The following is a 12,993-nucleotide window of genomic DNA, read 5'->3' on the forward strand; positions in this document are numbered from 1 at the left end:
AGACACTCTTAAACTATCCTAAAAAAAGGCTCGAGGCACACCTAAGCACTTCTTATGAGTTGTGAATGCGAAAGCACGCCCAGGCCGCTCTTCGCTCCTTTCTTTAAGGCTGCGGTCCCACGGCAGCCATCTTGAACAAGGCGTTAGTTCAACCAATAGATGGCGACACGCACCCGTGGGGTGGCCGAAACATTGGTTCACAGTGGGATGGCTCGAGCACCATCACGTTCCCCTCGTGGCCTTGCTCGCGCCGCTGCCAGCTGTGCTCAGCTAGCTCAAGTAGCGTGGCCCAGCAAACGGATGTATGCGAGAATGTCAGGCTGGGTATAAATTGTTGTCTGATATAGGGAGATGCGGTCGGCGGTTGTAACGTGCTTTCGCAATAAATCTTACCAAGAAGGAATCAAATGTTGATTGACGTGTCAATATTCTATCAATGAAAATTTCCTCTGCACGAATGCACGCTCAGTAGACTCAACCAGTGGAAGCGGACGTCGAGTAAACTGCTTCGCGATTTACGGTACTTACCTCACCATTTTAATGACGACTAAAATAACGTCACGAAATATTGTGTTTCACGGGGTCCGGAAGATGTTGTAAAGGTTGTTACATTATAGTTCCCGGAAAACAAACGCCGTTGCAATATTTTCGGAAGTACCGACACACATTACGCTGTAAGTACAGCTTAGGGAAACCATCAGAAGAAATAGGAAGACGTTTATTTGCAATGAAGACGCTATGAATGAACGGCGTTTAGCGACGGCAAGTTATGAGCGTTCGGGAATTTATAAGTTGACGTGATTGCTAACCATGGACATGCGGACAATGAAGACCAGTTTTGTCGGGAGATGGTGTTGTGGTGATGACCGGATATCGGACGACTCATGGCAGACGAACAAGCAAGTTTCTTCTCAGCGATTGGTAAGTGTCCAGTTTCAAGCACAACACGTGGCTACCGACGTTGTCGACGTTTCGAACACTTACCGCTTTCGACAAAAGTCCTGGCACCTGGGCTAACTTGTGGAAAGACTCGAACAGTAACTGAAAACGATCCACTATTCAGTCGGTGGGTGGCGAAACGTATCCACATCTGCGGAGTCATGTACGATGCGTACTCTAAGTGGCTGGAAGTTTACACGATGTCTGCCACGACGTCCAAACACGTCATTGACGTTCTACGGTCTCTTTTACCTACTTTTGCCCTACCGAAAATACTTTTCTCTGATAACGCGCCAAATCTTGCTTCAAATAAAATAAACAAGTTTTTGAAGAAAAAAAAAAACGGCATCAGGCATCACATTAGTGCACCATACCAACCTGCAACTAACGGGCAAGCAGAACAGATGGTGTGCGAAACGAAAAAAAAAAAAATCCCTTTTGAAGCTTACGGAAGAAGCAGTTCAGTGAAGAATCGCCAGGTTCTTGTTCGGAAGCACGCGTCGGTCTCATCTTACACGGAAAAAAAAACCCGCCGAAGCAATATTCGGCGGAAGAATAGCCACACCCCTCGATCTCATGATACTACCGCTTACGAACAAAGATCGAGAGATACCCACATCGGGAGTAATGGCAGTTTATTCGGTCGGACAACTCGCCTACGTGAGGAATTTCAGCGGAAGTCTGGCCTTCCATGTAAAACTTGAGTAGAAAAGGCTCTATGTTGGTTGACCAGGAGGTGTCATCTCTCTGAATAGGTTGGATATCAATGCCCTTAAGTGTAAATATAACTAAATCACAAACCTTTCTTTGTGTATTGTGTAACTGCCCTTGTATTTGATAGTAGAAGCTACGGTGGTGATCTGGACCTTTCACACCAGACTCCTTTTTCTTATTTTTCGCCTCATACTCCTTTGCGGTGTAAGTATGCTTCAAGAATCTTTTGGAACGGGGACACTTTACGTCAACGAGGCCATTTGTTCCAAGTAGTCAATCAGGGAATGCTGCTAGAAATCCGTCCCTCATATTAACGAATAAGCCGCGCTTCTGCACAGTGCAGTTTTCCTGTTCCACGTACAGTTGTAAAGCAACATCCTCATTGATTCTACCATATACTGTTACGGGTGAAGAAAGTCTTTGGGTACACGATACTTGAAACAAGTCCGGCACTGTACGTTGTGGTTCAACACCCATTAATGTCGTCGTCCTTATAGAGCCTCATCATTTAATCATTACCTCGTCACCTCATATTGCTCTTCATCAACAGTAAGTACAATAGGCTACCGCCACATTACAATCCAAGAATTGAAAAATTAAGTCGTTCAGTCCTTCAACCAGTTTATAATTTATATAATGTTATTACGTTACATTACCTCGAGACGATCGACGTCCATTGTCGATCTTCAAATACTTATACCTGTATATAAATTAGACGCACAAGGGGGGGTTGGTTGCCGAGTGCACGGTCTAGCGCACACCAGCTCGGAGCACTGGGAGCGAAAGCTCGCGCTGCAGAACCCACCCCGCCCCTGCCCGTTTCGATCTGGAAGAGCATCGTACCGGCGTGCGGTCGTGCATCACTACTGCGTGGCGCACGTTGAAGACCCCAGGTTTTCGGTTTTACCACACTGGCTAAATTGCTCATCTACAGCTGAGACACCAGACGCCCACTAAGGCAGACTAACTTCCGGCTGAATAAACATACACACAACAATTTGCAATTAGACGCATAATAACAAAGAACACAGTGTGCCGCCTCTTTTCTTTGGATGCCTTTTTTTCTAAACCAGCGCAAGCTCGTGCGTTCTCTCTTTTGAGACGGTTAGAACGGTCGCGTATAAAACCCGCGTTTCTCCTACCCGCCCGCTTCCTCCTCTCATTATGTGTATTTGGTTATAACTAAATAAGCTATAATAATGGCGTATTATTCATATTTACTTTCAGTTTCAGTTAGGGAAAAGGAGTTTCGCGGCAACTAGAGCCAATAAATGAGCTGCGCTTAGAGTATCGGCACTCTCTTCCCCGACAGTGTTGTGAACGCCGCCATTTTGGTGATTGTGCAGAGCAGGCGCAACTGCCGATCGTCATGATTCAAAAGTGCGACATCGTCAGCATTAGATTCGGTGTTAGGAAGCTCATGTAATGTTGCTTTGCTTTGTCGCAAACTGTTTAAAGTGGGGGACGGAAAAGCGTTTCTTGTGATTTCAGATAAAGCTTCAAATAACTGGGAACCATAATTTTAAGCCATACTAAGGCCAAGCGTGGCTACTCTGAAGCGTAGCTTATTTAATAACACTATTCATGCTCTTGTTCAAGAGGCTTGTAATACTTAGGGTGCCTCAATGTCCTTCTGTTTAGAGTGATGCCACCCTCTGTAGTACCCGATGCCGACAGCACGCGCTCACGGGGAAAATACAAAGAAATCGACGAAAACAAAATGTCGCCCTAGCACAATCAGCGCCACGAGCGCGTGCAGGGACACGCTCTTTCACGCGCTTCTGAACAAAAAATAAAAATAAAAGAGGGGGACAAAATGGCCAGATGTCGTGCTCCACCCTAAGCAAAGGGCACATGAAGTGCTCCACCCAGTAATACCTGGAGGGGCCATATCGTAAGCCCCGTGGATTCCACAAGCCACTACCTTTTGACACCTGCCTCTTCTTCATTATTCCCGCTTGTGCCAGTAAATTAGCTACGGTTCAGAGTAACGACACTACCTTTTGACACCTGCCTCTTCTTCATTGTTCCCGCTTGTGCCAGTAAATTAGCTACGGTTCAGAGTAACGACACTTGGCCATATTGTGGCTTAAAATCATGGTTGCCAGTTATATGAAGCTTTATCTAAAATCACAGGAAACGCTTTTCCCTCCCTCACAAATGTTTCAACAACCCGCGACAGAGCATTGCAATATTGCATCAGCTTCCTAGCACCGCATCTAATGCTGAGGAAGTCGTACTTTTAGATCACGATGATCGGCAGTTGCGTTTGCTCTGAGCAAGACCCAAAATGGCGGCGCCCAAAACAATTTTGGGGAACGGAGTGCCGATACTTTAAAGCTCATTTGGTGACTCTAGGCATAAAGTGAACTCGGGTGTATTCTTTTCCTCTTCGTCTTCATTGTTTATTGATTTCAATCATATCGAATAATGAACACATTATATCACGCTACGCTTGTGTAAATATTGGTCTTAGATTTATTAGCCTGACCCAGTACTTAAACCATTCAGTTATCGATAGTAAATCTTCCAATATATTTTTTTAAATGTGAGGGTAAAAAGACACGGAGATTGATGATGATACAGACGCCAACGCCGCCCTCGGAAATTTTTTGAACATTAGAAATCAGCAGTTTGTCTGCCATCCGCCAGGTAGCGCAACAAAACACCCAAACAGTTTTTAATTGTTTTTAAAATTAGCTAAGCTCTACACCTATTAAGAAACCAAAGCAGTATCATTGTGAAAATTTAATACATCACAATGTATATCTATTCCTAACTATAAATGTTATTAAATGCCAATAAATCTGTTTGATGTCCAAAACAGATATGCGTCAAAAACAGGTAAGTTTGAAGGGCTCCTGGAGCGTTATGACTTTGAAAATGAAAAAAAGCCATCGTCCACCTCTTGGGCAACCATTGTAGCTCTAAATGTTATAAAAGATTTTATCATAGTTTAATTATTTCTTCAGCGGCATTTGAACTACCATGACACGAAGCACAAAAAAGTGCTACGTTTGATATAAAATATCTAAACAACAAAAATTTACACAACATTACATTTTTTTCTGCATATTACCAATTATAAGCACTACATCTGTAGCTAATGTCATTGCCCTAGCTCTTGTCATTAAAAACATAATTGTGCGGAAAAATGTCAATTTTAGGGCAATATTTGGAGGGATGAAAAAAACAAAGTAGTGCAAATATCAAAAAAGTGGATCGTTAGATTCTGCTCCGACATCATCTTAACAAAACTGTTATATTGGAACCGTGCTATCTTTAATGGATCGTTCATAAAACATGAACTAGCGGAGCAAGTGAGGGTCCGCGCCATCATATTCGCAACGATACAAATGCGCATGAACAGTAAAAACCAACACATACATAATATCAAATGAAAGAGGATTGCATTGCCTTTCAAATGACATCAATCCCAAAAAACAGTATTTAAAAGGAGATGAGTAATGGCCTGCCGAAAAGTACCTAAACTGCCACATTCAGTGGGACCGTGGCCTTAATCTGCGGCTTTCAACGCGCTGACCTTGGACGTGGAAAATTTGAGCCGCTGCCTCGCGGACACGCAGCGCCATCGGGTGAGCGATCGCTCAAACTGTCGTGTGCCTTGCGGTGCGAGGAAAGAACAGACAGAAACGTAGTTCAAAGCAGAACGGATTTCTTGGTTTATTCCATGCGACGTACATATTGCCACGCGCCGTACAACTGATAAGAGGCGAGTGAACGCGGTGATCAGTGATGACACAACAGTGTGATAACACAGTCAGGATGACACCACAAAAACTGACGCGCTGCGGCCAATGGGAGCCTCGTCAGCGCGCGCCAGACAATGGGACCGAAATGTAAAAGGTGCCTTTGGATAGCTTTGCGCGTGGTTTCATTACGTCGTTTTGCATGGTTGCAAAGCTGATGACGTCGGCTCGCTCCATGAGATCAGTTAATGCTTTCGCATTAAAACGTTCGTGTCGCCGGTACTCTGACCAGAAAATTTGGTACATCCTTCGCGTGTGTCCTACAGACGGTGCAAGCAGGCCACATAGTCCAATAAGCTCAGCCGGGCACGCACCTTGCCTTATGTAGTACGACGCAACTCTCGCACTGCACAAACGTGCCATGCAATTGACGAGAGCGAATGAATTACCAAGGAAACTGTTATTGTCGGCAGAAGAAGCCCGATGTAGAAGTAATAAACTGCACTAAGGTGGTGAAGTATGCCAATCGGTTGACGATATACACGATGGGGAAAGCAGCTCTGAAAACACGAACGACGAAGAAAAAACACGACAGGACAATTTTGTACTCGCAACTGAAGACTTTCAATTAAAAAAAACAAAGGCAGACAAAACATACACAGTATTTTAAAAGATTGCCAACAAACAAAGGAACACACCTACCAACCGTGAAGCGAGTCAATAGGGAGTTTTAGAATAACGTACGCAATTTTAGCGCACGCTAGCGCTAAATTTAGCGCTTGTATTAGCGCACGCGACTCAAGAGAGTTTTAGAATAGCGTTTCTCCGCCGCGACGCAAAAGCCCAAGCACCTCGCGCTTGCAACGCCACCAAGGTACAGTACCAATTTTTATTTCACACACGAAATGCTGTAACTTTAGAAGAAAAAAAAAACAAGTTTTTTTGGTTCAGAGTACTATTTTAGAATTGTTTAAACATGAGAATGCGACGCGAGCGGTTGACAAGTCGTGTCCGCTTGCGTCGCCTCGGCAAGAGAGGTCTCGCGTACTGACCTTCGTACATCGTACCTTCGCCGAGAAATGTTCGCGCGTCGCAAGCATCAAGTTGCCGGGGGTCGTTGCCAAACCAGGTACAATGTCGTCCCGGATTGAAAATCGCAGTCGCGAGGATGCCGCCGACGTCGCACTCACGACGCCGCCAAAGCAGCCGCCGACATAATCCTGGAAGCCGCCATTTTTTTAACTGTGCTCGTCTTGGCTTTAGCCAACTTCTCATCACGAATCCTCCTTGGAGAAGCGCAAAGACTCTTTGCGTACGCACGCTATTTCCGAGAAATAGCGCACGCTAAAATTGCGCACGCAATGCGCAAAACCTGGTTTGCGTTCGGAGCATGCGCAGTGGCGACGACGCTATTCTTTGCGTACGCAAAGCTTTAGCGTGCGCTATTCTAAAACTCCCTAATAATCGACATTTCTACCCGTACATTAGGGAGTTTTAGAATAGCGCACGCTAAAGCTTTGCGTACGCAAAGAATAGCGTCGTCGCCACTGCGCATGCTCCGAACGCAAACCAGGTTTTGCGCTTTGCGTGCGCAATTTTAGCGTGCGCTATTTCTCGGAAATAGCGTGCGTACGCAAAGAGTCTTTGCGCTTCTCCTAGGAGGATTCGTGATGAGAAGTTGGCTAAATCCAAGACGAGCATAGTTAAAAAAACATGGCGGCTTCCAGGATTATGTCGGCGGCTGCGTTGGCGGCATCGTGAGTGCGACGTCGGCGGTATCCTCGCGACTGCAATTTTCAATACGGGACGACATTGTACTCGGTTTGGCAGCGATTACCGACAACTTGATGCTTGCGACGCGCGAACATTTCACGGCGAAGGTATGATGTGCGAAGGTCAGTACACGAGACCTCTCTTGCCGAGGCGACGCAAGCGGACACGACCGCTCAACCGCTCACGTCGCGTTCTCATGTTTAAACAAATTAAAATACTACTCTGGACCAAAAAACTCGTTTTTTTTTCTAAAGTTACAGCATTTCGTGTGTGAAATAAAAATGTTTACTGTATCTTGGTGGCATCGCAAGCGCGAGATGCTTGGGCTTTTGCGTCGCAGCGGAGAAACGCTATTCTAAAACTCTCTTGCGCCGCGTGCGCTAATACAAGCGCTAAATTTAGCGCTAGCGTGCGCTAAAATTGCGTACGTTATTCTAAAACTCCCTATTATGTCATTCATTTTTTCCCGTAGAAAGAAAATCTTTTTTGCTAACAGCGCCAATGAAGGTTCACTAACACACTAATGCCCATGACACGAAATGTGGAAGGCCTCTATAATCTCTCTTGTCACCTTATCCTCGTATGCGCCCAGAACGGCGACTCTGCCAAAGTCAGGCCGACATTTGCACCCTCGTCAACGAATCGGCAAAAGGCCCCCAACCATGGCTCCGAGCAAATACAAATGTTCTCGTAATCTATCATTCAAACATCTTCCTGTTTGTTCCGCGTAGCACCTGTTACATCACAAAGGGATCTTATACAAGACACATAAAGACTTGTACCGGTTTATGGCTGTCGTCACTGAAAGGGGCACGTGGCAACGGCAGATGGCGGCGTTCATCCAAAAACAGTTGGCTCCGTTGGACGTGGAGGACCCTTTCAGGGTTGCCAACTCTGAGGTGGTGTGCGATTTTTTAAGAGACAACGACGCCACGGGGTGGTCGGCCTTCAGCGTTGACGTTGAGGATTTATTTTATTCGCTACCTCATGACCAGCAGCTAGCCTCTGTTAGATATTGCATTGAAACGAACGGGGAACCGGGGTTCAGAACCTGCAGTGGAGTGGCCATGGAAGACTTCCTAGAGACGCTCCAATTTTGTCTGAATTCGATGGTAGTAGGCTGAAACAATTCTTTTTTCATACAAAAGCAATGAGTGTGTATTGGGTCCTGTGTGGTTCCACTTTTGAGCGACATTTACCTATCCGGGTCGATAAAGCTGTGGAGTCCGCTCTGGGGCATCGGCTGTAAAACGGTCTGTCGATTTGCAGACAATTTTTTGGTTTTGCATGAGGGGGCAGAAGATGATACACGATGTTTCCTTTTAGACGCTCTTGAAAAGTGTGGTGGCGGCCTGAAGTTCACTTGTGAGGAACTTCATGAAGGGGCTCTGCAGTTCCTGGATTTGACGATATATTTGGGTGACAAAACTATGTTGGTCGTTTTTCCCGCGCTCTAAAAAGGCGATTCTGGATTTTAAATCTTCCCACACAAAGGCGACCAAGAGGACCATAACGATGTCATGCCTTGGTTCGGCCCTCAAAAGATCATGCGCCCACAAGACGATCGAAGGTTTTGGGAGACAAATTGGTAGATTGAAGGAGTGCCAAGAGTGTCAGCGGGGTTCCCGTTGGCACTCTTGGCAGAAGTAGCCAGCACACTTCTTGAAAAAGCTAAGGGGTGTGGTATTCTCTATAGTATTCCCGCTCTATCAATAATCACCGCCCGATTATTCTGTGCTTCGCCCGTCTTCCAGGGAGAGACTCAGTGCATCGAGAAGACAAATGGGCTTAATGTCCTTCGCAGTTGCCAATTTAAGGGAGCGAGCACTCCGGGCCCGACGATCCTGGTTGTCGCCCGTCGTTCAGGGCTCACAGTCGGAGTGGGTTGTCCAGGGGCCCCATGTTGCGATTTTTGGACTCCCACGGCGACTAGGGACATGGAAGTGATGTCAACAACGCAGCGAACCCAGATTGGATGTTGATTAGTGAGAGTCGCTGACGAATTCCCGCCGAACAAAAAAAAAAGCTCACATTTTTTTGTTCTCTTCTGCAGATATTCGTCATCAGCGACTCTCACCAATCAACATCCAATCTATGTTTACTGCGTTGTTGACGTTACTTCCTTTTCTCTAGTCGCCGTGGGAGTCCAAAAAGCGCAACATGGGGTTTCAGGGGCCCTATGTTGCGCTTTTTGGACTTCCACGGTGACTAGGGAAAAGGAGGTGGCATCAACAACGCAGCAAACGCAGTTTGGATGTTGATCGGTGAGAGTCGCTGATGACAAATATCTGCAGAAGAAAACAAAACCAACTTTTTCTTTGTTTTCTTCTGCGGAGACTCGTCGTCAGCGACTCTCACCAATCAACATCCAATTTGCGTTTGCTGCATTGTTGACGTCGCTTTTTTTTTCTTAGTCGCCGTGGGAGTCCAAAAAGCGCAACAGGGCCCCTCATAGCGCTCTTTCCTGTCTTCTCGTCCGAGTCTCGCTGCGGAACCACTCCGAGATCGTCATGGCCCAGGCCGGTATGGCCAGGGCTCGCCGTTCTTTCTGGTCCTGGTCAAAACCTCGCTAGTGGACCGCTCCGGGGATCGCCATGGGCCAGACCAGCCAGAACGGCTCCATCGTTACTGCCCGGCCCCAGCATCGCGGAGCATGCTCTGTCTGGCGCCTGCTCGTGACTCTTCGGCCAACCGCTTGTCACGTTCCCTCCGCCCCGCCGCCTTCCACCCTCGTCTCCCACCCCGCATGGAAATCTTATATCTGGGAAATATTTGGCTATATCAAACATTATCCTGAGTATATACCGCCTTATCTGGCGTATATAGTCCTATCTGGTGTATATACAGCCTTATCTGGCGAATATAAAGCCTTATTTGAAATATATAAGCCTAATCTGGTGTATATACAGACTTATCTGCAGTACATAGTCTTATCTGGCGAATATAAAGCCTTATCTGAAATATATACAGCCTAATCTGGCATATATACAGCCTTATCTGCCGTATATACAGTCTTATCTGGCGGATATAAAGCCTTATCTGGAATATATACAGATTAATCTGGTGTATATACAGCCCTATCTGCTGTATATACAGTCTTATCTGGCGAATATAAAGCCTTATCTGGAATATATACAGCCTAATTTGGCATATATACAGCATTATCTGCCATATATAGTCTTATCTGGCGAATATAAAGCCTTATCTGGAATATATACAGTTTAATCCGGCATATATACAGCTTTGTCTGACATATATATAGACTTATATGGTGAATATAAAGCCTTATCTGGAATATATACAGCCTTATCTGGAATATATACAGCCTAGTCTGGCATATATATAGCCTTGTATGCCGTATATACAGTCTTATCTGGAAAATATCAATCTTTATCTGGAACATATACAGCCTAGACTGGCGTAAATACAGCCTTATATGCCATATATGCAGTCTTATATGGCGAATATAAAGTCTTATCTGGAAAATATATAGCTTAATCGGGCTTATATACAGCCTTATCTGCCGCATATAGTCTTATCTGGCGAATATAAAGCCATATGGGGAATATATACAGCCTTATCTGCCTTATATACAGTATTATCTGGCGAATATAAAGCCTAATCTGGCGTATATACAGCCTTATTTGCCGTATATACAGTCTGTCGCAAGCGACATGCGGGGTGTGCAGTAGAGCTGCGGTGACCTTTAGAAGCGTGCGATGGGCACGGGGCGCGAGCTCGAACGATCGCGGGCGTGGCCCACGAGGGCCTCGGCGGCAGGGACTCGAAGCCTGGCCTGAACGACGTAAAGGTGTGTTTTTTGCTGTGTCCTGACTTCCGTGTCCTTCTTGTATTCCGCTATGAGCTTGTCCTTTTCGGCTCCAACTTCCACCCAGCAGCTGCTTGGAGGGAGAAAGTCCGACTGAATGCGGCACTCTGGGCAAGAGCGTACGGTCGTACTGTCGAACTCCTTGGAGCCTCGCCATTTCCGGCTGCAGCTGAGGCAGAAGACGTGGCAGCACTTCTCCAGGATGCCGAACCGTCGCTCCGAGCTAGGATCCTTGTCGATGACCATGTCCATGCAGATGCCGCAGGTTTTGTCCGTGCTGCGCTGCACGGCGAAAGAAAGTTCCATGTCTTCTTCGTGCTTCTGGACACATTCCTCTTTGCGCTGCCTCCGCTGCTCTTGGTCGTCGGGATGAAGGCACCACTTCTGACACAGGTCGCACAGCTCAAGGTGGGTCTTCAAGCACCGTTTGCCTAGGAGACATCGTTTGCTGGTCGCTCTGAAAGGGCAAAGCGGCTTCAGTGCGCCTCCTATGACATCCTGCGTCTGTTGCGGAGCGTCCTCGTGACGGCGTGCGTGGGATTCCGCTGACGTTTGCACGCCGCTTTCGCTTTTGGGTACGAATTCAGGCGCGTCGACCCAGTTCAATGGCGCCTTATGCGTCTCGAGCTTTCGCGGCCCGGCATCGGTGTCCGAGTAAGGGGAGCCCCCACCGTTCTTGTGTGTCGCCCTCGATGAAGGCAGTCCTGATCCGTGGCCTCCCGCCGAGCTGCCCGAAGAGGACGCTGCGAGCGACGTGTGGCACTGCTCTCGATGGCCGGCGTTGGTGCGATGTCGGCTCTGACCTTTTCGGCTAATCTTGGGTTTGTCGGCGTGCCCTCGACCAGCCGGGATATGTTCATAGCGACACCTGCTTCCAAACATGCAGTTCCCTCGGAGGTAGTGCCTGCACACGTTGTCCGGCATTCCGGCGACCAGCTCGTGTGAAAACGGTCACGAATCTCCCTCTCTGCACGTCCCGCAAAGAAAAAATCTGCAAAGGTAGCTTCGGAGTCCACCCTCCGCCATCTTAGCTTCTTCCTTTTCTTTCACGATGAACACTCAAACCTGATCTCTCCACGCACCTCCGTCCTTCCACACGATGAGGTCCTTCTGTATTGCTCACCGTCACCATTGGTAACGAAGCGTCTCCTGGGAGCGCCTCGCCACGCGAACGCAGACGCTGGCTCCTGGAGCCAGCAAGCTGTGTGTGTCTGTGGTTCTCCTCTACGCTGCAACCCTCGACCAATCAGCGTACACAAGCGAGCCCTGCTGGACAAGGCGCTCCAAGAGATGATCGACACGGGTGCAATACGTGTAGTGTGCCATCAACAAGCTAGATGGCGCAAGAAGTCATAGTTTGTTTTGTTACAACGAGATGGTGCCACGTGCTTGACAGCGGCACGCGCTGTCTCTGGACTTATGTACATATTGGGCGCGTTAAGTTAGTGAGCTCCAGACTCCGGACATCTGCGCTCGAGCGCGCGGGTTCGTAGCGTAGCTTAACGGCGCACTTTGGTACCGAGGCGCCATCTGACGCCTGCTTTTTTAACGTTTCCGGTTCCGGCTTTCCGGCGCGCGCTTGAACATGGCTCCCGTCCAACGAGCTTGAGTAAACTTAGAGCGGTAAACCAGCGGTCAAAAATGGCACCCCCCCGGTTGCCGCCATCTTGCCTGTTTGCCACATTAGTGATCACGTGACGTTAAGATGGCTGCGCCCAACAGTGGGGCAGATCGGGCAGATCAGATTGGCGAGATCGTGGTCAGCAGATGGGCACTCTGAGGCTGTGTTCGAATCTTACTCGAATGGCGCCGAGCTATTCCGGCGGATCAAGTCACGTGACGAGACAGATGCAGCAACGCTGGACGCGGGTAGGTTTTCGAACGCAACGGGTACAAGAACTTCACCCAGGAGTGAGATAAAAGCTGCGTTCGATTTACTTGCACCTCCTGCGCCGGTGCAGAAAAGTGTAGGGCAGTCTACTTCCGGTATATGTATTGAGATACGACCGGAAGTACACCGCCCCACAC

The 12,993-nt window shown here is 47.5% G+C and overlaps 1 protein-coding gene across 1 annotated transcript; it reads right to left on the reverse strand.

The window, feature by feature from the left end:
- Positions 1-10,369: 10,369 nt before the first annotated feature.
- On the reverse strand, positions 10,370-12,175 carry LOC120843892 (E3 ubiquitin-protein ligase makorin-1-like). The gene has a single exon (XM_040215367.2). The coding sequence runs from the start codon at positions 11,887-11,889 to the stop codon at positions 10,843-10,845; it is 1,047 nt and encodes a 348-aa protein (XP_040071301.2). The 5' UTR covers positions 11,890-12,175; the 3' UTR covers positions 10,370-10,842.
- Positions 12,176-12,993: the final 818 nt, after the last annotated feature.

This window comes from Ixodes scapularis, unplaced genomic scaffold (genome assembly GCF_016920785.2).
Source record: "Ixodes scapularis isolate PalLabHiFi unplaced genomic scaffold, ASM1692078v2 PGA_scaffold12__126_contigs__length_90152505, whole genome shotgun sequence".
NCBI lineage: Eukaryota > Metazoa > Arthropoda > Arachnida > Ixodida > Ixodidae > Ixodes > Ixodes scapularis.

Excerpts from the sequence above, each read along its gene's own strand:
- LOC120843892 (XM_040215367.2), bottom strand. The coding sequence starts at position 11,889 with ATGCCGGACAACGTGTGCAGGCACTACCTCCGAGGGAACTGCATGTTT.